Source organism: Drosophila gunungcola (genome assembly GCF_025200985.1).
Source record: "Drosophila gunungcola strain Sukarami chromosome 2R unlocalized genomic scaffold, Dgunungcola_SK_2 000004F, whole genome shotgun sequence".
Taxonomy (NCBI): domain Eukaryota; kingdom Metazoa; phylum Arthropoda; class Insecta; order Diptera; family Drosophilidae; genus Drosophila; species Drosophila gunungcola.
In genome coordinates this window covers 5,087,029-5,107,070 of record NW_026453167.1, presented here as the reverse complement: position 1 = coordinate 5,107,070, position 20,042 = coordinate 5,087,029, and the positions used below count along the sequence as shown (strand labels likewise).

Here is a 20,042-nt window from a genome sequence, read left to right as displayed (position 1 = left end):
CTTTTAGGTACTTCATATATTTTATTTTATTTTTTTAAATCTAAACCAAATATTGTAGAATACTCAAATGTTGATTTGACCAAATCCGCTGTTTACGTTGAGTGCTCTGCAGAGAGAACTTTGGAGCTCAAGGAACTAAAATCCACTCAATGAATGAGCAGAACAGATTGGGAGAGAGATTGGAAGCGACTGAGTTTGAGTTTGAGTTCGACCGGCGAACTATTTAAGCAACGTTCATTTGCTCAATGCATTTCAATGTGTCGTCGCTTGCCATTAAAAAATATCACGAAAATCATCGCATTCCCAACAGCGTAGGCCCTAAAAGCACGAGAAATTCTGTTCTTATAATATTTCGATACATATGTACACTTTTTGAAAGCCTGTAAAAGCGGAATTTGTTCAAAAACGTGCTAACGGTTCATTTGGTCGGGCGAATCGGAACGAAACGGGCGCAAATCTCGAACATAAATTTCGACGGTCTTCAACAAATAACAGCAAACAATCGAAATCAAAGAAGGCGGCGTTTTAGGGCCCACTTATTAGCCAATTTCACGCGTAAGTTGCCGACGAAAATACATTTTTATGTTCGATTTTAATTATAGAACCCCCTGCGTTGACATTTACTTTGCCGCCAAATGTTTTCCATTTCAAGTTCGGCCAGAATAAAACACAAACAACTCACTATAAACTATATATACTCGTATTTGTCGGACATCTGTCCGTAGTGTTTCCCAACGGCCTACACGTCCTAATTAAACGTGAACAGCGAAAACTTAAGCGCCTAAGAGGCGACTATTTGGCAAGTGACCAAATCAAATTGTTCAAATTGACGAACTGTTTGAAAACCCATAGAAATACAAAGTTTACATTTACATGTGCAGAGCGCTGATTTCAAAATATTTGTAAAGAGCAGGTAAAGGAATAAGTACTTATAAAAAATTAAGTGTAAATTTCTTCCATTTCTTTTAAGAGACTACACAGACATAAATTAGTTTTTGAAGGTAACTCTGATAAGACATTTCTCTTATCGCATCGAACAAACAGACCATGCTTCTTATCAAATCGAGCAATAGTTTCCAGTAATATGTGCTTAAGATAACGCTACGCAGAAGTGCAGTTTTTCACATCGATCCGTAAATATGTTTGTTACTTAACCCGTTGTCAAGGCAAACTTGGTGGACTCGGCGCCCCTTGAAAGGCTTTCAATCGCTGACCGTGGGTCGTGACAATTGACCAAATTTAAACGTGGTCTACACGCACGGCTAAGTTGTTTTTTTTTTTTTAATAATCGCAGAAGGCAATTATCTATTTTACACGCCACAGAAGAATAGTCATTGTTTTCGTGTATGCGAGGAGTGATCCAGAGATCCCACAAAATTTGGGTATAAGGTGCTTTAAAGGCCCAAAATTCACATTACATTAAGCAAGCGATCTCTGTGTCGGCACTCCCGTGTCCTGAAACAAAACGCGATTTGCGCTATAATCGTGGCACTTCACACCCAGCATCTTCCTGAGCGCCTTTGTTATGCAAATTTGTACACTTTTAAGAGATGAAACAGAAGCAAGTTATTCCCCTGTTTAAAATGAGGAGGACAATAGCCTTAAAGAAACTTGACCTGAAGGTTTAGACCGCTACCTGGTCAATGAAGCCAGTCTCCAGTCCATTCTGTCAATATTTGATCTTTATTGACCGGTGGATGATTTGGTCCTTAGCAAACTCCAAATGCTTAGTCACTTGGGGGTCCAAATTGGTTTAACAACAGGGATTCTCATTGATGACTTGAAATTAAAGGAAAAGAAAAAATACAGGTTTAGCCTGCCAAAAGAAGAGGCACGGCCGGCGAAAGATATGTTGCAGAGTTGAGAAAATAGAGTTAACACAATAAGAAATAAAAATTCTTATACAATTTGTTGAACTTTAAAGTGATCTTAGAAACAAACACAAGCCGGTTAGCTTGACACAAAAGTCTACCTCATGACTGAGCTGCCAATAACAAGCAGACAAATAAGTATAATACAAGGAAACAGCAAACGGGCAATGGAAATCACAGTCCTTGGTAGCTGGAGGAAAAAACAAATATGTGGAAAACAACTTCTTCCCACACAGCACACTCACACACACTCACACGCAGGCAGGACCATGTGTATCCTATTTATTTCAATTGATTTGGGGGCAACGTTGCGTATGAGCAATGCCGCAGGCAGAAAAGAGAAGAGAAATAACAGAAATTCCTGGCATCGGGCAACAGGATTCTGGCTGGCTCCCCGGACCTTTAACTTTTATACAGTATTTTGTATCGATTTGATTGGATTTCATTCCATTCGAAGCTCCTGCCGTGCGGGTTTTTGTGGCTTTATAATACGCTCCAATAAAGCTGACTGAGCGCTTTGAACGCCCGACTTGTTACAGAAACCTCAGCCCATTTAATTGGATTTAATTACAAGCGAACTTCGATAAGTCGAACCTAAAAAAAAGTGGAACCTTCGGCCAGATATTAATATAATTTTTAAAATTGGTTATATTTTGTTTTAATTTTGTTAAAACAATTCTGAAGTTATGCCATTATTCGGATACAACTACTCTTTTTAATAACGAGTTTTTATTTTAATATTAACTCTCTTAAATTCCTGATGGAATCTAAATTTTTTTCATATTCTGTTGTTCTTAAATTCTTCAGTTTTAAAAGAATATAATTAAGTGGATCTAAAGTTCTTAACTAAAGTCAAATACGTTACGATAAAAATAAGTATTAACATATTTTTAATCCACTAAGTCACCTTAAAATTGGAGTTAGCTGAGCTGGACTGTAAATGACCCTGCAGAGCAAACAAGCAAAGAGTAAATTGCGAAAAACTCTGGCCGAAGGATTGGTTACAACACAGATTTTCGTGATTTAACTTCACCAAAGGCAAAAAAGTTTTCCCATTTTCCTGCCTGACCACCAGATTTCTTTTCGTGCTCGCTGGCTGAGTTATGGAGGGCCGTTTCTCATTCAATTAAATAAATGAATGTGCATGAATATTTCAGGACCAGAGCCGGACCCATTCAGAACGTTCATTAAGTCCGTAAGCCCGGGCAAAAGCCTTTTGTCAATTAGTCAAAGCGCTTTAAGAGCCAACCAATTAGGTTAAAATGTTGTTTGTTGCCTCTTCCAGCGACGATGATGCCCCCCAAAATCAGCGCCGAAAAGGACAAGCCAACTCCTCAGTTTTCTTTAAAGGACCCTCCAGCCAAACAATAACAATGAAAACACATCAAAATCAATCTGTCAACAAAAGTCGAGCAAAGTGCTGACAACAGAGACGCCGCCCCGGCAAAACTGACAAAGCGTCCTCCGACTACGTGCCATACAAAAGTCTTTTCACGATGATTACGTTGTGTAGGGCTGAAGGACTGAAGGACCCGTCGTCTCTGAAGTATTTAAAACACCCTTCAGTCGGGCGGAGAGTCACAGTCACCATCAGCCCAATGCCAATCCCAATCCCATTACCCAACTGGCTGGAGGATGTCGTTTTATTACAAGAGGAAAGACAAACAACAAAATGGCGCCAACATTGTCACAGTGTCAGCTTGTTGCCTTTGTTGCCGTCGTTGCCTCCGTTGCTGCCGTTGAATTTGCCGCTTCTGTTGCTCCAGGCAGCCGAGCGGCAATGGCCATAATGAGGATGCTGCCGCTCCTCCAGCAGGATGGCAAAATAGCAGGATAATGACGGTGCTGATGATGATGCCCACTGGTGCACGGCTTTCGCTTGGCTTCCTGCCAGCAATTTGCGATGCCGTATGTGCCGTATTCTGCACAGGCAAAAATATGTATATCAAAATGAATACAAATTCAAAACAATAGAGATTTTCTTTAAAATTCGTAAACCTCAATTTTTGGGCCATAAAATTAATTCAGTTTTTTAATTGGTAGTAATAAATAATTAATATTAAGCTAACCTAAGTTCAAGAAATTTTTCAACTGTCACTCAAATCTCTTGAAATTAATAATTTTGTGGATTTTTAAGACAGCTAACCATTTCTATAATTAATATTGAGCTACGCATGTTTTGGGGAATATTTAAATACTTGAAATATCTAGATAATTTTATTCATTTGAAACAAATAAAAAAACGATTTATTTATGTATGCAATTACAACAACACTTAGTTTTTAATCTTTTACTACAACGCATAGAAATAATTTTCTTAATTTTTTAAGTCAGCTAAGGAAGGCAAAGACAGTTTTGCAACATTTTTAGTTAAACAAGTCAAGGCTTCAATATTTCAAATTTGTAATTTTAACTTATTCAGATTAAGATTTCAGTTTGAAACTTCACATGATTATCAATTAATTTGCTTATTTTTACAACAAAAAATAAGTCAGACATCATTCAAATGTATTTTTTTAATCTGAAAATTTTATAGTTAATATATAGTTTTTATATGCGAATAAAGAGTTACATAGAAAAGTATCAATATATTCTGTCTACAAATTTGCTTAGCCCCCCGTACGATTGTCATGTTATGTCCCAATCAAGAGTTACCTAAAATAGTATCAGAATTTTCATTCCAAAAATTTTATGAACCCCCCAAAAAAATGGTTTTTTGATAAGCGAATTGAGAATACGAGTACTATTTTATGTCACAATCAATAGTTACCTAAAAAAGTATCAGCATTTTCTGTCTAAAAATTTGATTAACCCCCTTTAACTATTTTTTAGATAAGCTATTTGATAATACGTTATGTGACCATCAAGAGTTACCTAGAAAGTATCAAATTGATAAGCGACAAGTGTTTGATCAAAACGTATTTCTCAGTGTGTGTTCAGCATGGCGCACACGGCGAATGCGCAATGTGTCGTTGTCATTGCATCCGTTGCCTTGGTGAATACAAAAAACAAAGCAAAAAAAAGAGGGGAATGTATGTGCCAGTCAGATTAGAGGATGCCAGAGTTTATTGTTCACTGTTGCTTGCAACAGCAGCAGATTCTCTACTCCCACCCATGATTTTTTCCAGCTTTTTGTCCTGGCAGTTGGTAGAAATTATCAGACTGGTTGCTGAGGTTTTTGCATTTCAATGGTAACTAGCCCAGATTGAATTGGTTGGGCATGTGGACTGGCGCTTCAAACATCCTTTTCGTCTGTGGCCAGCCAAGTGCAATTGGAAATGGAAATTCAGGGCGAGGAAATTGCCCGGGCCTGTTATGAATTTCAATGAAGTTTGCTTGTGGGAATGGGCAAAATGCAATTTACAACTTAAATGGGTAATTTGCAGATGGAACTTAGTTGGGGTGCCCGCTCGTTTATGTAAATGAAATGCATCACACACACTGCATATCCGCTGTTCAATTAAGCCAGCCATTTGCATTGAATTGAAATGCTTAAATGGCCAAAGCACTCGAAGTGCTGGTGTAGGTAACATAACCCGATAAACAATTCGGTTCGTTTCCGTTTCACTCGCTCAAACAATTGTGTTTGCCACTCGTGCACTTTGTTCAGATAAGAGCAGATTAATTTTAATGTGTTTAGAATGCAACATTAGTCAACACAAGAAGCGGATTTAAGCGATTGGAAGTCAACGCAACGACTACTTCTTACTTAGCAATCGAAACTGAGCTTCGGGATAGTCCCAAAAGTATGCCCAATTTTGCAGTAGTTATTGAGAAATAACTAAAACTTAAAATTACTATTTTAATTTAACGATTAGGCAGAATTCCTGGTTATCTGTTTCAACTTTTAGAAATCAGCAACAAAAGGATTGAACAGGTCAGTTATAATAAAAATAAATATAACGAATAAAAATTTTGGCAAGACATTAACTAGTTTTAATAAAAAATTCAAAACCAAAATCAAATTTTATATTGTTTAGGAATATTAACTCTTAAATAATTAATAATATTTTATATTTTTAACAACAAATAACATTTTCAATAATTCTTTTGATTGTATTCTCATACTGAAAGCCGAAGTTTGTATTTTTGATGTATTTATTTTTTTATATTTATTATTTATTTTGTTCAAACATCGTAGCACTACAAGTAAAAACATAATATTTAATGTGTTGGTTACAATATTATATAATATTATTTGACAAAATAGGAATAGGATAGGCACAGGAAAATATATAAATGTTAAATTAAATTAATGTTTTAGTAGTAATACTTTTGTCATATGTGGAAATAATATGTTCATATGCTTATATTTAAAAAAAGATATTAAGTAAATTAGTCAAACTTGTGTGTTTAATAATATTTATTAAGCGTATAATAGGATTCGAACAAGTCTTCCCCTTCATGTGACTATATGAAACTCTTTTAAACTGTTTTATTGAGTATTTAAAGTCGGAGGCGAGCATACCCCTTTGTACCAGCGTCGGTTTATAACTTAACTTTCAGCCAACTGGCACCACCACCACCCACGAACCCGAATCCGGACAGACTATCCAAGTGGGGGGTGGTGGTTTGGCTAATTCGATTAGGCGGCTTTAGCGACTTTAGACTAGAAGTTCTAAGGCTGAAACAAAGTTTCAATGTCATGTCTCGAACCCCTCCAGCTGCACTTGCATATCGGATGTGGGCTTTCGATTTCCAGTCACGAAGTTTGGTTTTGGCCGTGGGCCATTTGATTAAGGCGTCGCCGTAGGAAATCAATTCCGGCTTGTGGCGACTGTCGGAAAAGCTGGTGACAGACCTGCCAAGTTTATGGCTCAAACACCCGAACTATTCCAAACGGTTTTGTACCGACTACAAAGCCAACATATCGTACAACGATCCTAATGATTTATGGCGAATGCAAATGAAAAGTCGTAATTTATATGACAGCAGCAACTAATTGTACGTCACACAGTTCCGCCCAGAGGTGATAAATACTATTATGAATTTCGGGGAATATTTGCATATTCTAATTGGCTCTTACACGTGTAAGTCTTACAACATATCTAAACTAAAACAATCTATACTCAACAATTAATAATGAATTATGAATTTCTAATCTAGAAAATGTTATTAAATTCAATCATATTTTAAGCCTTTATTTCTAAGCGATTCCTGAAATCATATTTCGATTTAAGCTTTACCCAATATTGATTTCACATAAAATTATATTTTAAACATTTATTTCTAAATCATAACTCGATTTAAGCTTTACCTAGTAACGATTTCAATGAAAAAATGCATGTTCAATTAAGATTGCAATAAAATGTTTGAAGTGATCATTAAGATAATAAATAAATTTAATTTAATAGAACCTATATAATTGCAGCTTGTAAAGTTGCACGGTATTAAACACCAGTAGACTTTAAAAAACTAATTGTTTTCGTTGCTAAGTTAGCATTTAAATTAATAGGAGGACGCCCACTCTATGATATGAAATCTTAATCGCTTTGACGTGATCCTTAAATAATTGTGAAATGCTTTACTAATCTATAAGTATTGATAAATGACCCAAGTGCTGACACCTGATGCAAAATTGCATGCGGCCTTGGTCTGAACGAGTTTAAACTAAACGTTTGAACTACTTCAAGTTAAATATAGTTCTTGTGGAAAGTTAACAATAATTAACTTTGGATCAGTTAATAGGACAAGACAGGTAAATAAGTTTTTCGCTGAAGATAAGCCAAGAGATAACATCAAAGCATTTGATTGTTTTCGAGCGTTTAGCAAAACGTTCAATCATTTTGATTGTGTTTACAAATTGCCATCCATCTCAATGCTCACTTAAACGGCGTTAATGTGATTTTAATTATCCGTATGCAAACAGAAACGCAACGAGGCGATGACGGCGCTCACTTTGAGCACTTTGAAGTCGTTAATCGCGCTAGAATATCATATCACTTATGTAGGCTTACAGTGGATACTAAAATATACAGACATGATTTCTTTACAATAGAGAGAAAAGAAAACGTTGCCTTTTATCAGAAAAAAACCTTAAAACTTATTATTTCCCATATACTCGGAACTAATTCAAATCAAACCTGAGAATTTCTCACCAAAAACATTCTAAACAAATGACTTTCTATAGAACAATTTTATTGATGTCATTACGTTAATCGCGCTAGAATTCCTAAACACTTATGCAGGATTACAGTGGGTCCAAGAAAGTTAAAATATTAATAAATCAATACTAAAATGATAAACAAAAGTATGACTCTTTTTACCCCTTAAATTTAAATTTTGTTTACCGAGAAACAAATTAAATCCCACATATGGCAGAATAAATTCCAATCAAACCTGAGAATTTTTCACAAACAAAAATGCTAAACAAATGACTTTCTATAGAACAGATTTATTGCTGTCATTTCTGTTAAGAAATTAAAACTGGACAACGTACAAATTAAATACACAATGTACTTTTTATTGGCTTAAACTTTAATTTCTTTCTTGACTGTTGACTGAATAATTACTGGGGGTCGAGCAACTATTTAACTTATGCGTATAAATAAGTTATGATGCCGTAAAACATTTGTAACTGTCAATTAGTTCGATATCGGTGTGCATAATCCCACAGACCTCACACAAGTTGCAAACTGGTTTTAGCCACCGTTCGACAATTTTGGCAGCTCAATAAACGCATACTTCAGACGACGTTTAAGATATTTATTGAGGATCATTAGGAGCATGACGGCGCCAAATGGAAACTGCAAGAGGGAATCAATATTTTAAATACAGAAGTGCAAGCGGACCTATTAAATCAAAAATAAACACTTGTTCCTTAATTAAGAAACGTACACAGTTTTAGTCACTCACCGGATATGGCCACAAATGTGGTTGCAATTATAAATATAACCGAAAATTGCACCTGCACCCAAACGACGAAAATTGAGTCATCCCATCCCGTGAAAGGAAAGGAAATCTTTTAAAAAGAGGCGCGACTTTGTTGTACCTTTTGAGATAAATTTAGTACTCCACAGTTGAGTGGGCCAGATCAGCTGACCGAAAACGAGTTTCCCGACCAGAAAGCCACAAAAAAAACCAGACAGAGTGAACCGCTGACTAAAATAATAAGCCAAAATAATGTAAACAAAATTACCAACGAAAAGTTTCCTACGATTGTGCATGATAAACAGTTTTGGTGACAATTTGCATTTATTTTTTGTCTGCTAATTGCGGGCCACAAAGTCACCATCCATAAACAAAATATGTTAAAATCTGTGGGAATTTGTTTAGGAAATCAATGGAGTTAATAGTCGGAATAATACTGTGATAATAATGTGGAAGAATCGGAGAGATGATAATTATGGGCGATCGAGAGCGCGCGCCAAATTAAACAAACCGATTGAGACGGCGAAGAATGTAAATATGCCCCGCCGATCCGATGGATCCCCCGATTTTGAAACGTAAAAGTGTGAGAGACCTCCACAATGGCTATAGCTACGGCCATAGCTCGATAGCTTTTGTGTTTCTTTCTTTTGTCGCATATTAATTGAGCCAGCGGCGTGCGCTTCGTTTTTGCCCGTTTGCACGGCCAAAAAAAAAAATATATGCGACAGCTGCCAGCGGAAAGTAAACAAAAACAGAACGGGATTCTCGGCCGGACTGCGGCGGGAATCATTCACGGACGGAATAGTACGCATTCGCCGTGTGGGCTTTAATTGCCTTAAGTTTTTAGGGGGTGTGCCCCTTTGGTATGTTTACTCAGTCTATTCAAAACATTCCAAGTTGAAGCAGTACTCATACGCCCTGTGGGCTTTGATGAGAAAGTGGTAGAGGAGGGTGTGCATCTTGGCATATATTTTTCATATTTTTATTTTGAAATGCTTTCATTGGGGTATTAATGGGACTAATGGGACTTATATGAATTTATTCGCTTTTAATTTGATAGTTTTATAATTCAATTTCATAAGCAAGTCACACATTTAATTCCAACAGTTTTTCAGTTTATAGAATTTTTTTTAAAGTAATTAAACGAAAAATCACTGCCTTTAAAGGGTTTTAAATATATCAAATGCTTAAAACATGCGGTTGTATTTATAAATTAAAAATTAAAATTTTAATTTATTTTAATTATAGCTCTGAATTTCATGAGAAATTCTGTTATTTATAAATACATTTAAACTTACACATTAAAATCCAAGTTTGGGAAATTGTAAAATTGATTTCTCACATGGATCTTATCCAAAAGAACTAATGTATCAATATTCAAAGGAATTACAATTTATATAATTCCCAACTCTTGCTTCTAGTTTCAACAATTTAATTAAAATTAATATAGAAATCCAGTTAGCTTAGAGAAAGTAAATATTGTACGTGCTACATTTTCATAACGATGTTCCTATTGAATAACTGGGTTAAAAGAGAGCTCCTCCTTTAACTGGTCCCCTGGCAAACTGACCTTGATAGTTAGCACATCTGAAGCCTCTCAACAGCAGTGCACTAATTTCGAACCTGTTTGCCTGTGGCTTTTTATTTTTATATTTTTTTGATATTTTTGTTTAATTCGGCAAGAGGAAAATGTCAAGAACCAGTGACCGCAGACCGCAGACCGCAGAGCGCAGAGCGCAGAGCTATAAACATATAGCTCAGCGGAAGTGGCGAAAGGGAAAGACCCATCTAGGAAAGTCCAGGAAACGGCTGGAAACTCGATCGGTCTCGAAAGAGAGTGGCAACCGGTCGCAGTCACGTTTCCTCTCTGTGACAGAGATATGTGAGCATACGAGCATTTGAGCAAATAGACACTGCGATATGGCCATATAACCCATATAGCCAAGCGATCGAACGACCGCCGGCGGTTGGCTTCAGCTTTATCCAGCGCTTTTCGCTTCTCTCAGTCGCGAACAAACAGCCGGCGGTGCGAGGCTCTGTGCTAAGATCGAATCCGTTTATATATATATACATATGAGTGTTCTCTCGCCACGATCCGCTGGCTATATAAAGTGCAAACGGGGCCGATGTCTGGCCATTCATTGTTTGCTCGCAGGCAAATCCACTTCCCCCCAACCCCAAAGCGAAGGACCAAAGGATCTCGGGCCATAAATCGCATTCATTCATCATTAATCTTGTGCCGCGTCTGAGTTCCAGGCTCGCGGATTGTGTGTGTGCCTGTGTACTCTACTGTTTATCAAAGCAAAGTCAAATTAAAAGCCAAACAGCGTCAAATACAAACAACGATTCGTCGGCGGCGAAATAAACAAAACATCGCAAAACGTGCGCGCCAACAAAAAACCAAAAGAAAGGAAAAATTTGCCATAAATTTTCCTCAATCCCAATTCTCCACCCCCTTTTCTTCGGCCCCAAAAACATTTGTTTGCCAACGTAGAACAAAAGAAAGCATTATAAAGCCAAAATGGAAGTGCAAAAATTGCCAGATCAGTCGCTTATATCCAGCATAATGCTCGATTCCAGATGTGGGGTAAGTGTGGCTATAGATCACCGATCCTAGCTCTCCAAACACCCTGACCCACCATCAAACCACCACCCACACCTTGGGTGGCAGTGAAAAGCTCTATAAATACCAGTGGGGCATCCAATAATAGATAATAGAGGAGGTCGCGCCTGAAGTCATAAGTGGAAGTAAACAAAATTCAAAGGCCAAAGCAGCTTATTTTGTAATTTGGCATGTGCGAATTTTCCAAATATTTTCTGGATGGATTTTATGGTCCGTCTGCGAGTGTGCTTGGCATTAAGGGGCATAAGTTCATGAAACGTGATTTTAATGATCCTCCCAGCAAAATGGAGAAATAAACACTTTCAGTTATGCACATATTACAAAAATATGTAAATAAAAATGTTCCATTTAAGATTGATTTGTGTGTAAAATTACTAAAAACAGACCTAAAACTTAAGCAAATATTATTTTGCGGTCCCAAATATTCACTGAAACAGCTGTATAAACAAGTCTAAACACTTATTTCATTAAAAGTTTGTATTGTTAAATATGTTATAATACAACTGAATAATATTTTTGACAATCATAACATAATAAACAATCTATATCAAGGCCATTACAGTGTTTATATTAAACACAATTAAGCAGTAAAAGATAATCCCATCTTACGACATTGTGATGACAAAATCCTCCTGTTCAAATAGTCAAATGCTAAATGTTTTTAGAGTACACTACGACGGCGACCTTAATTTAAGTTGTATAATTTATGGCTCCTGTCGGTGGCGTACATGAAAACAAAATACAAAATTTCAAAAAAAAAAAAAATAAATAGTCGGTGGAAATTGGAAGTGAAACTGAAAATGCACGGGGATGGCGTCTCGTCGCTACATGTGCTACAAAATATACAAAACAAATTAAAGCGCCTTTCATCTAAGAGCCATAAATAATAATGTTTTCTATATGCCTGCCGCTCGTCTTTCCTTCACCTCCACCTCAAACTCATACCCAGCCCCAGCCATAATAATAATAATAATAACTGAACGATTTGTTTTGTCTGCCGGGGCATTTGCAGCTGAACGACTTATATCCGATTGCCCGGCTGACACAGAAAATGGAGGACGCTTTAAGTGTTTCGGGAAAAGCCTCCACGCAGCCCATCGATAAGGACTGCCCCTATACCATCGAGCTGATCACACCCGAGGATGGGGAGGCGGTCATAGCCATGCTCAAGACCTTTTTCTTTAAGGTGAGTAGGATTCTAATTTCCCACATTGCCAATGCACCATACACCATCGCCTTCATTGTATTGTAATCGCTGGGGAATTTTAGATTCGTTTGCATATCACAAAATCCAAAGCCAATCAAGCCGAACGAACACCTGCCTTCGCGATTAGGGAGTTCTGAATTTATATCTTCCATTATGTCTGCCAAACAACTGGATTCGAAAGGCAGCACAAAGGTGAATTTGAATAATGTTCCAACGAATTGCAATTAGCACGGCGATCGGCTTAATTGGGCTTTAATTCCGTTCGAAATTCGCACACTAAAAGTTGAATTAATTAAGTTATGCGTTGACTAATCGCGGGGAATTCACTCTCCCAATCGAAAATCACAATCACAATCCCCGGGAATTGTTATTCGCAATTCGGAATTCGGAGCAAAGTATTCGGCTGTCGTGAGGTCTTTTGACATGATCCATGTCACGGCTAACGCTAACTTTCAGCTGGTCTTGCATCACGACTCTTGACGATCCAATGAAACCAATATATGCTCGCTTGATCTTGACTTGATCAGGTTCTAATCCAAAGCCGGCCAATGAGAGGGCACCCCCTCCAAAGACCAAACATCCATTGGATAATCAAGACCTATATTTAAATGTAAAAAAAACCTCTGTGCGAATTAGTATGCATGCCACGCCTTAATGGCAAACGCCTCCCTCCGGCTATAATGGCAATATGCAAATCAAGTTCCGTTCGCAGTCCACAAACTGTCTCCATAAATTATTAGAAAATCTCGCCTCAGCACACGCATGCATTAATCATTTGAATTGCTGATCAATTCCACGATCGTGTCGCGTAATTGCGCTGGTAATTTGTTGAGTTGAGAGATCTTCAGATTGATCAGCAATTTGGTGGCTTAATGGTTGGAAATCTGGAATGCTGATCTAACAATTTTATAAAACATTTCCCAGGATGAGCCCCTGAATACGTTTCTTGATCTTGGCGAGTGCAAGGAGCTGGAGAAGTATTCCCTGAAGCCACTTACCGACAACTGTTCCTACAAGGCGGTCAACAAGAAGGGCGAAATTATAGGCCTGTTCCTAAATGGACTAATGAGACGTCCGGTAAGTAAAGTTATACACTGATAAAACAATATGGAGTAGTAAATAAAATGTATCAGCTAATTGGCTCCAAAATGTTATATTTCATATTTAAATTCAAAATGCAATCATAGTATTAAATACAAAGCATATGTAATTGCATGATTTAATGTTTTAATATTTAAATTAATGTGGATAGTAGTACATTTAAAATGTATTTAAATTTAATTTGATTGACTTTTAAATTACATTTTATAATATTAAAATAAATTCCGAAAAAAGTCAAATGAGAAATGTTATATTTTTATATATTTCAAATAACTTAAAATCGCAATAGAAGACAATCAAATCAAACATATTTATACTGAGTAGGTAATACTTGGATTTACTCCGATTTTTTGACCAGTGTAATGATACCTAAAGTCAATTCTGGAAATAGTTAGATGACAAGTCTAATGTAATGATACATACCTATTCCTGACAAATTTTTCTATGATTTACCAACAGTCCCCCGATGATGTGCCCGAAAAGGCGGCCGATTCTTGCGATCATCCCAAATTCAAGAAGATCCTGTCGCTGATGGACCATGTGGAGGAGAAGTTCAACATCTTCGACATTTATCCCGACGAGGAGCTGATCCTGGACGGCAAGATCCTGTCGGTGGACACCAACTACCGCGGCCTGGGCATCGCCGGTCGCCTGACGGAGCGGGCATACGAGTACATGAGGGAGAATGGGATCAATGTGTACCATGTGCTCTGCTCCAGCCACTATTCCGCCCGGGTGATGGAGAAGCTGGGCTTCCACGAGGTGTTCAGCCTGCAGTTCGCCGACTATAAGCCCCAGGGGGAGGTGATCTTCAAGCCGGCGGCTCCACATGTCGGCATCCAGGTGATGGCCAAGGAGGTGTCCACCGCGAAAGCGGCTCAGACAAAGCTGTAGATGATCTGCATTTGGATTTTGTACTATGTGATTCTTTAGTTTGTAGTTCGGTGGCGGGTTCCCGGTTAGTTCCATGTCAAGTGTCTCCACTTTCGATTCAGAGTAGCATAAACAAACAGTACAAGTTACGTATTTATCTAATTTAATTCGCCCGTTGCGACGGTAAACTTAAGTGTTTTGTGTTTAGAACGAGCTCAAAATAAAAACCAATTGTCTTAAAATAAAAACAATGTCTTGGATGAGAGTTTAACCCCTGACCCGGCGTGCGTTCGTCTTCCGGTTGTCGGACTTCCGGTTCGCCCTCTGGCTGCGTTTGGCCTGGCTCCTCTTGGCGTTCAGTTTCCGGTTGCTATTGGTCCTGGAACTCCGGCTACGGGTGCTGCTGGCCGTTGTGGAGCCCACACGGATCTTCCTCGCAACCGTATACGTGAGATTCGATACGTACACCTGCTTGGGGTTACCTTGGCTAGAAGTACTCGGAGAGGAGGAGGAAGGAGTATACTGCGCCCTCAAAACATCCAGGTTGCTGAGGACGAAGACCACGAGACAGAGGGCGCCGATCCGAATAATTGGCTTCATGTTGGTAATAAGATTGCTGGCAATATACAACATATGGATGCCACCGGAGTGCTTAAGTAGTCGCTCCCTGTTTGTTTGCACAGTTTGCAAATCGCCTGCGAAGGCCGACGAAATTGTTTCATTTTGGTAAAACGCTAACTCGTTTGCTTTGCCTTGAACCAAAACTACAAGTATTTAAAATATCTATTTGCTTTCACGTTTAATTTGGCCGAAAACAATGACGCAAGTGGTTGACTACTTAGCCGACGTCTGGTTGAAGGGACTCCGGGACATGCGGTCGACCATGCGACGCACTTGCTCCTCGTTGCCGTATTTCTGGGCATCGGCCACAACGGCTGCATGGTGGGAATTGGCCTCGGCGGAGATCTCGTCCTGGAGCTGGCGACTCAGGTGAAAGGAGTGCCTGTAAATGTCGGGCATAAGTGAAAATTCAATTTATTTTTTAAAATTAATAAAGTTTATGAGCATAGAAAGAAAGGAACTTAAAACTTTAAGCTGGCTTTTCTCGAAATTACATTTTTGCGGTGACCAAAATAATTTAAAAACTACTAAATCTTTTTTTTTTAAATTTGAGAGGCTTACTCTTTTTTTTTCAATTAAAAAAAGGATGTTTATAAATAAAGATTTCCAGAAAAAGTTGAAAAATAGAAGTTTGATTGTTAACCATTTTGTCAAAACTTCATATTTGTTAAAACCCTTCGATTAAAAATCCTTTGCTGAGCTTATGTGGTGTTATTAAACATTGTTTATAAATATATTTTGATTTAGACTTTTGGTCACCACAAAAAAAAATCAGAAAAAATAAAATGTACTTATCACATTTGTTTTTACATAGTTACAAAATATTTTAATATAATAATAATAAATTACGAAAATTTTTTAAATGCACATATATATTTTAAAAATTCCGAAACTAGCCAATTTGATGGCCCTGCAAATGGGGATAACCCCTTAAGTAAAACACTCACCTAACAGAGGTGAAGCCAAAGAGTGCTCCGAAAATTCCGAGGGCCATTAGAACCAGGGCCACCTGCCAGTTGGAGACCCTCTTGAGACCCCGGATGCCATAGTAGGGTCCTGGATTGGGATCATAGTTGGGCTTCACATCCCACGGCTGGCCGGGATCGACGGTTTCGCCCACAGGACTGCGATCCGAGCGGGTTGGCTGCCACAGCAGGCTGTCATCGTAATCCCGCCGCTTCTGCGGTTTTATCAGGGTCTTATAAGCCTCGGAAATCTGAACAAATCGGGCTGTTCTCTCGGGACACACAGCATGGCTCTTGACATCTGGATGATACTATAGGTTTATATATAGTTTAAACAGGTTTTTGGAGTTAACTCAAAGATACCCACCAACTTGGAGAGCTGGACAAAGGCATTGCGAACATCCTGGGTGCTGCAATCGTGGCGTATATTCAAAACTTCATAGTGCGTTTCCAGTTTTTTGGGCTTTTCGTGGGAAAAACTGCGCAGTGAGCAAATATTTACTTTACATAACAATAGTGCAACCAGCGCGAGTCCTTACTTACGCCTATAGGAGCCACCTCCTGAACGGGTCGAAAAGCACAGCCTCAGCATTGTTATATAGGTAAATGTTAATTGTGTTTATCTGTGGCAGTAACCATAATTTTGAGCTATAAATTTCCAAACTATATAAAAACACAAAACAGCTGTTTCCAGGGCTTTTTGACCTGGCAACGCCGTTAGCAAGCCAAAACAAGTTTGCAGCCCTGGCCAATGAAACAGCAACTATCGATAGCCAGGCAGTGCTGCCGGACCGTTTTAGTGAGCGCTAGCGACAGAAATAACAAAAATTGCATTCAATATTTTTTGATTACTAATTGACAAAGAAAGCAACATGAGCGGTGCAGAAAAGGCCTTCGAATTGCAGCGCCAGGTGCGCCAGAATGCCAAGGACTACGAGAACTCCGTGAAGGACCTGTACTCCTGGGAGAGGGACATCAAGAGCAAGGAGAAGGAACTGCAAAAGGCGCCGGCGTCTGCCGCCAATAAGGTGAGCTTAAAATGGCCTGATTATTTCGGGAAATACAATCCTTTGGTTGCAGAACCTGCCAGTGCGCAGTCACGGGAAGTCGGAGAAGGAGAGCCCCAGCAGCTCGGCGGCCAGCACTCCTACGGAGAAGCAGGATCTGCCCCTGGATCCTGTGGCCAGGCAGCACAAGAAGGCCAACGACATCAAGGATCGAGGCAACACCTATGTTAAGCAGGCGGAGTACGACAAGGCCATTGTAGCCTACTCGGCGGCCATTGGCGCCTATCCCCACGATCCTATTTACTATATAAACAGGGCCCTGTGCTACATCAAGCAGGAGCGGTAGGTCCACCCTAGAATATTCTAGAACCTTCTTAACTAAGCCCACATGTCCTTGTAGTTTCGAAATGTGCGTGGAGGACTGTGAGGCCGCCATTGCGCTGGACAAGCTCTGCGTGAAGGCCTACTACCGGCGAATGCAGGCCAACGAGTCCTTGGGCAACAACATGGAAGCCCTCAAGGATTGCACCACCGTGCTGGCCATCGAGCCCAAGAACATCGAAGCCAAGACGAGCCTGGCCAGGATCAACGAATGTCTGCGCAAGCACGGTGAGCATAGTTAAAGTAATGCTCACTTACTGCTGTTACTTCTTGTTTTTAAAGAACAAATCTGATTAAGAATGATTGGTTTCTTCTTCTTGTGTTAATTATTACTACTTATAGGTAACCATACAAAAATGTAATCAGTTTTATTACAGAGCTATGGCTTTTGTTAGTTAATTAACAAACAACTTGCCAAATACTTACTTATATTCCTTGTTATTCTTTCAGCCACCAAAAGCGGGCCAAACTTCAATCCCGATCGTCCTGGCTTGATTGACATCTTGCCCTTTGAGAAGCCAGTTTATAAGCGCTCCAAAAAGGCTATGCGCCGTGTGCCCATTGTGGATGTGGTATCTCCTCGTGGCAACAGCGTTGACACCAACAAACTTCGCATCTCAGATGAGGACATAGACAAGATTTTCAATAGCAGTTGTGGGGCATTCGAGGAGGTCAAGAAGGCGGATGTAAAGCAGGATCAAGTAAAGCCCAGTGCACCCAAAGCTCAGTCAATTGTTGAGGCCCCCAAAGAAGCAAAGAAGGAATCCAAACAGACTTCACCCAAAGCAGATTCAGTCGAGGCGGTATCCCAGGAAAATAAGAAGGATACAAAAAATAAGACAGAAGTCGAGAAGGAAACCAAACAGAGTTCACCCAAAGAGGATCCAGTCGAGGCGGTGTCCAAGGAAACTAAGAAGGATGCAAAAAATAAGGCAGAAGTCGAGAAGGAAACTGTAACAAGTGTACCCATTAAAGTGGCAGTCGAGGTGCCCAAAGTTCAGGGTCCCGTCTCCCCACCAAAAAAATCCGAAAAATCCAGCACAGAAGACAAGGCGGCAACAGTCAACTCAATTCAAACTGAAAAGGTCGACCCAAATTTAAAGAACAACGAAATGCCAGCCAGTCCGTTGGATGTGAGTTCACTTGTAGCGAAAACTAAGCTAGTATCTAACCAATATTGTTTTAGCCCTCTGTGCCGCCTGCGCCTACGGGCACAGCTCAGTTTCATGTCACCTGGAAGGAGCTGAGTGCTCCTCAGAAGTACCAGTATTTAAAATCCATTAATGTGTCGAATCTGTGCAAGATCCTGGGAGCAGGTTTCGATTCGGATACATTTGCGGGACTGCTGCGCACCGTTCAGGAATATTATGTACCAAATAAGGAGCCAACCACGGCAGCTGTCCTTCAGGAGGTCAGCAAAAATGATCAATTCACCATTTTGGCCATGTTCATGTCAGCGGAGGAGAAGAAGGGTAAGTACTGCCTATCTACTTTATCAGTAAATGTATAACTTAACTTTATTTTCAGTGGTTAAATCTATTTTCAATGCCATCAAGAACTGGCCCAACAAAAATCCGGCTGTGCTGGATAAGCTATCGAAGGACTACGAGGTGGCCTAAAACCCCAATGTTTCAAGTTTAAATGTACTTATGTTGCTTCAAATTGTTAGCTCAAAAACAAACATTACAAATATAGAGAGGATGTGTTAATAGGATCCCCAATATGTTACAAAGAATGCGAAGTGTATTTGTTTTTTTGGCTTGGATGGGCATTAGTTACGCTAGTTGTCATGTTTCTCAGTCATGTGACTCATCTTTGAAGTCAGTATAAACCCAATATTCAATATGCAGAATAGCATTTGAGCAAACAAAACCGTTCTTGCTCTGCCAGACCATGAATATTGAATAACCAATTGAGTAATACGAATTAGTGTAATTTACATAAATCAGTGGATTAATTCAATCTGCGAAGCCACCTAAAATGGGCCTTCCAGCAAGAACAACAACTCCATTAAGCGACGTTAAGTTGGAAGCGCTGATCATTCGGGGGATCCGATCCGCGCACATATCATTACAGCGACACCCGCCGGAGGAGGCGACTTGAGGTCGGGTAGAGGGGCACAAACCGGGCAGCACCAGCCCGATCCCGCAGAGAATCGCGGGCCAAGGGGCCCAGGCGGTACGCTAATTGCGTGAGAGCTGGTGCACTAAGCACAGGGGCCGGGTTTTACTTAATCCCATTGTTGGCGACGCTAGTTATAATTTAATTTACATTTTTTCTTAACAAACGCTGGCTGCGATTTATCAATTTCTCGTCGCGAGAGCGGTTTGACCAGGGTTGCCGCACCACTTGGCCCCCGGAAAGCTGCAAGCCGTGGTGGATCCAAAGGAATACTAAGTCTACAGGGTATCAGGGTATCTTCAGTACTCTACTAAATTTTACAGATTATTAATATTACATTATATCCAGAACCAGAGATAAAAATTAAACAGGCATGAAAACGGGGAAAAACGTTTATTACAA

The 20,042-nt window shown here is 39.4% G+C and overlaps 4 protein-coding genes across 5 annotated transcripts; 2 read left to right on the top strand and 2 right to left on the bottom strand.

Moving 5' to 3' along the window:
• The first annotated feature begins 243 nt into the window (after positions 1-243).
• Positions 244-14,796, top strand: LOC128253660 (arylalkylamine N-acetyltransferase 1). 2 transcript variants are annotated; one of them, XM_052982254.1, is made up of 4 exons: positions 244-555; positions 12,377-12,550; positions 13,496-13,648; positions 14,132-14,796. In XM_052982254.1, the coding sequence occupies exons 2-4, from the start codon at positions 12,416-12,418 to the stop codon at positions 14,564-14,566; spliced, it is 723 nt and encodes a 240-aa protein (XP_052838214.1). In that variant the 5' UTR covers positions 244-555; positions 12,377-12,415; the 3' UTR covers positions 14,567-14,796. The 2 variants fall into 2 exon arrangements, with proteins under 2 accessions (XP_052838214.1, XP_052838213.1); XM_052982253.1 differs by lacking the exon at positions 244-555 and adding an exon at positions 10,750-11,328.
• On the bottom strand, positions 14,692-15,182 carry LOC128253663 (uncharacterized). Its single transcript, XM_052982256.1, has one exon. It carries the CDS (start codon positions 15,176-15,178, stop codon positions 14,813-14,815), a length of 366 nt encoding a protein of 121 aa, XP_052838216.1. The 5' UTR covers positions 15,179-15,182; the 3' UTR covers positions 14,692-14,812.
• A 145-nt stretch (positions 15,183-15,327) lies between these two features.
• Positions 15,328-16,843, bottom strand: LOC128253662 (dnaJ-like protein 60). The gene is made up of 4 exons (XM_052982255.1): positions 16,671-16,843; positions 16,499-16,610; positions 16,114-16,442; positions 15,328-15,548 (listed from the first exon to the last, which is right to left on the bottom strand). The coding sequence occupies exons 1-4, from the start codon at positions 16,721-16,723 to the stop codon at positions 15,380-15,382; spliced, it is 663 nt and encodes a 220-aa protein (XP_052838215.1). The 5' UTR covers positions 16,724-16,843; the 3' UTR covers positions 15,328-15,379.
• Positions 16,844-16,883: 40 nt separating this feature from the next.
• On the top strand, positions 16,884-19,260 carry LOC128253659 (RNA polymerase II-associated protein 3). The gene is made up of 6 exons (XM_052982252.1): positions 16,884-17,159; positions 17,212-17,480; positions 17,539-17,747; positions 17,970-18,652; positions 18,706-18,991; positions 19,047-19,260. The coding sequence occupies exons 1-6, from the start codon at positions 17,004-17,006 to the stop codon at positions 19,136-19,138; spliced, it is 1,695 nt and encodes a 564-aa protein (XP_052838212.1). The 5' UTR covers positions 16,884-17,003; the 3' UTR covers positions 19,139-19,260.
• Positions 19,261-20,042: the final 782 nt, after the last annotated feature.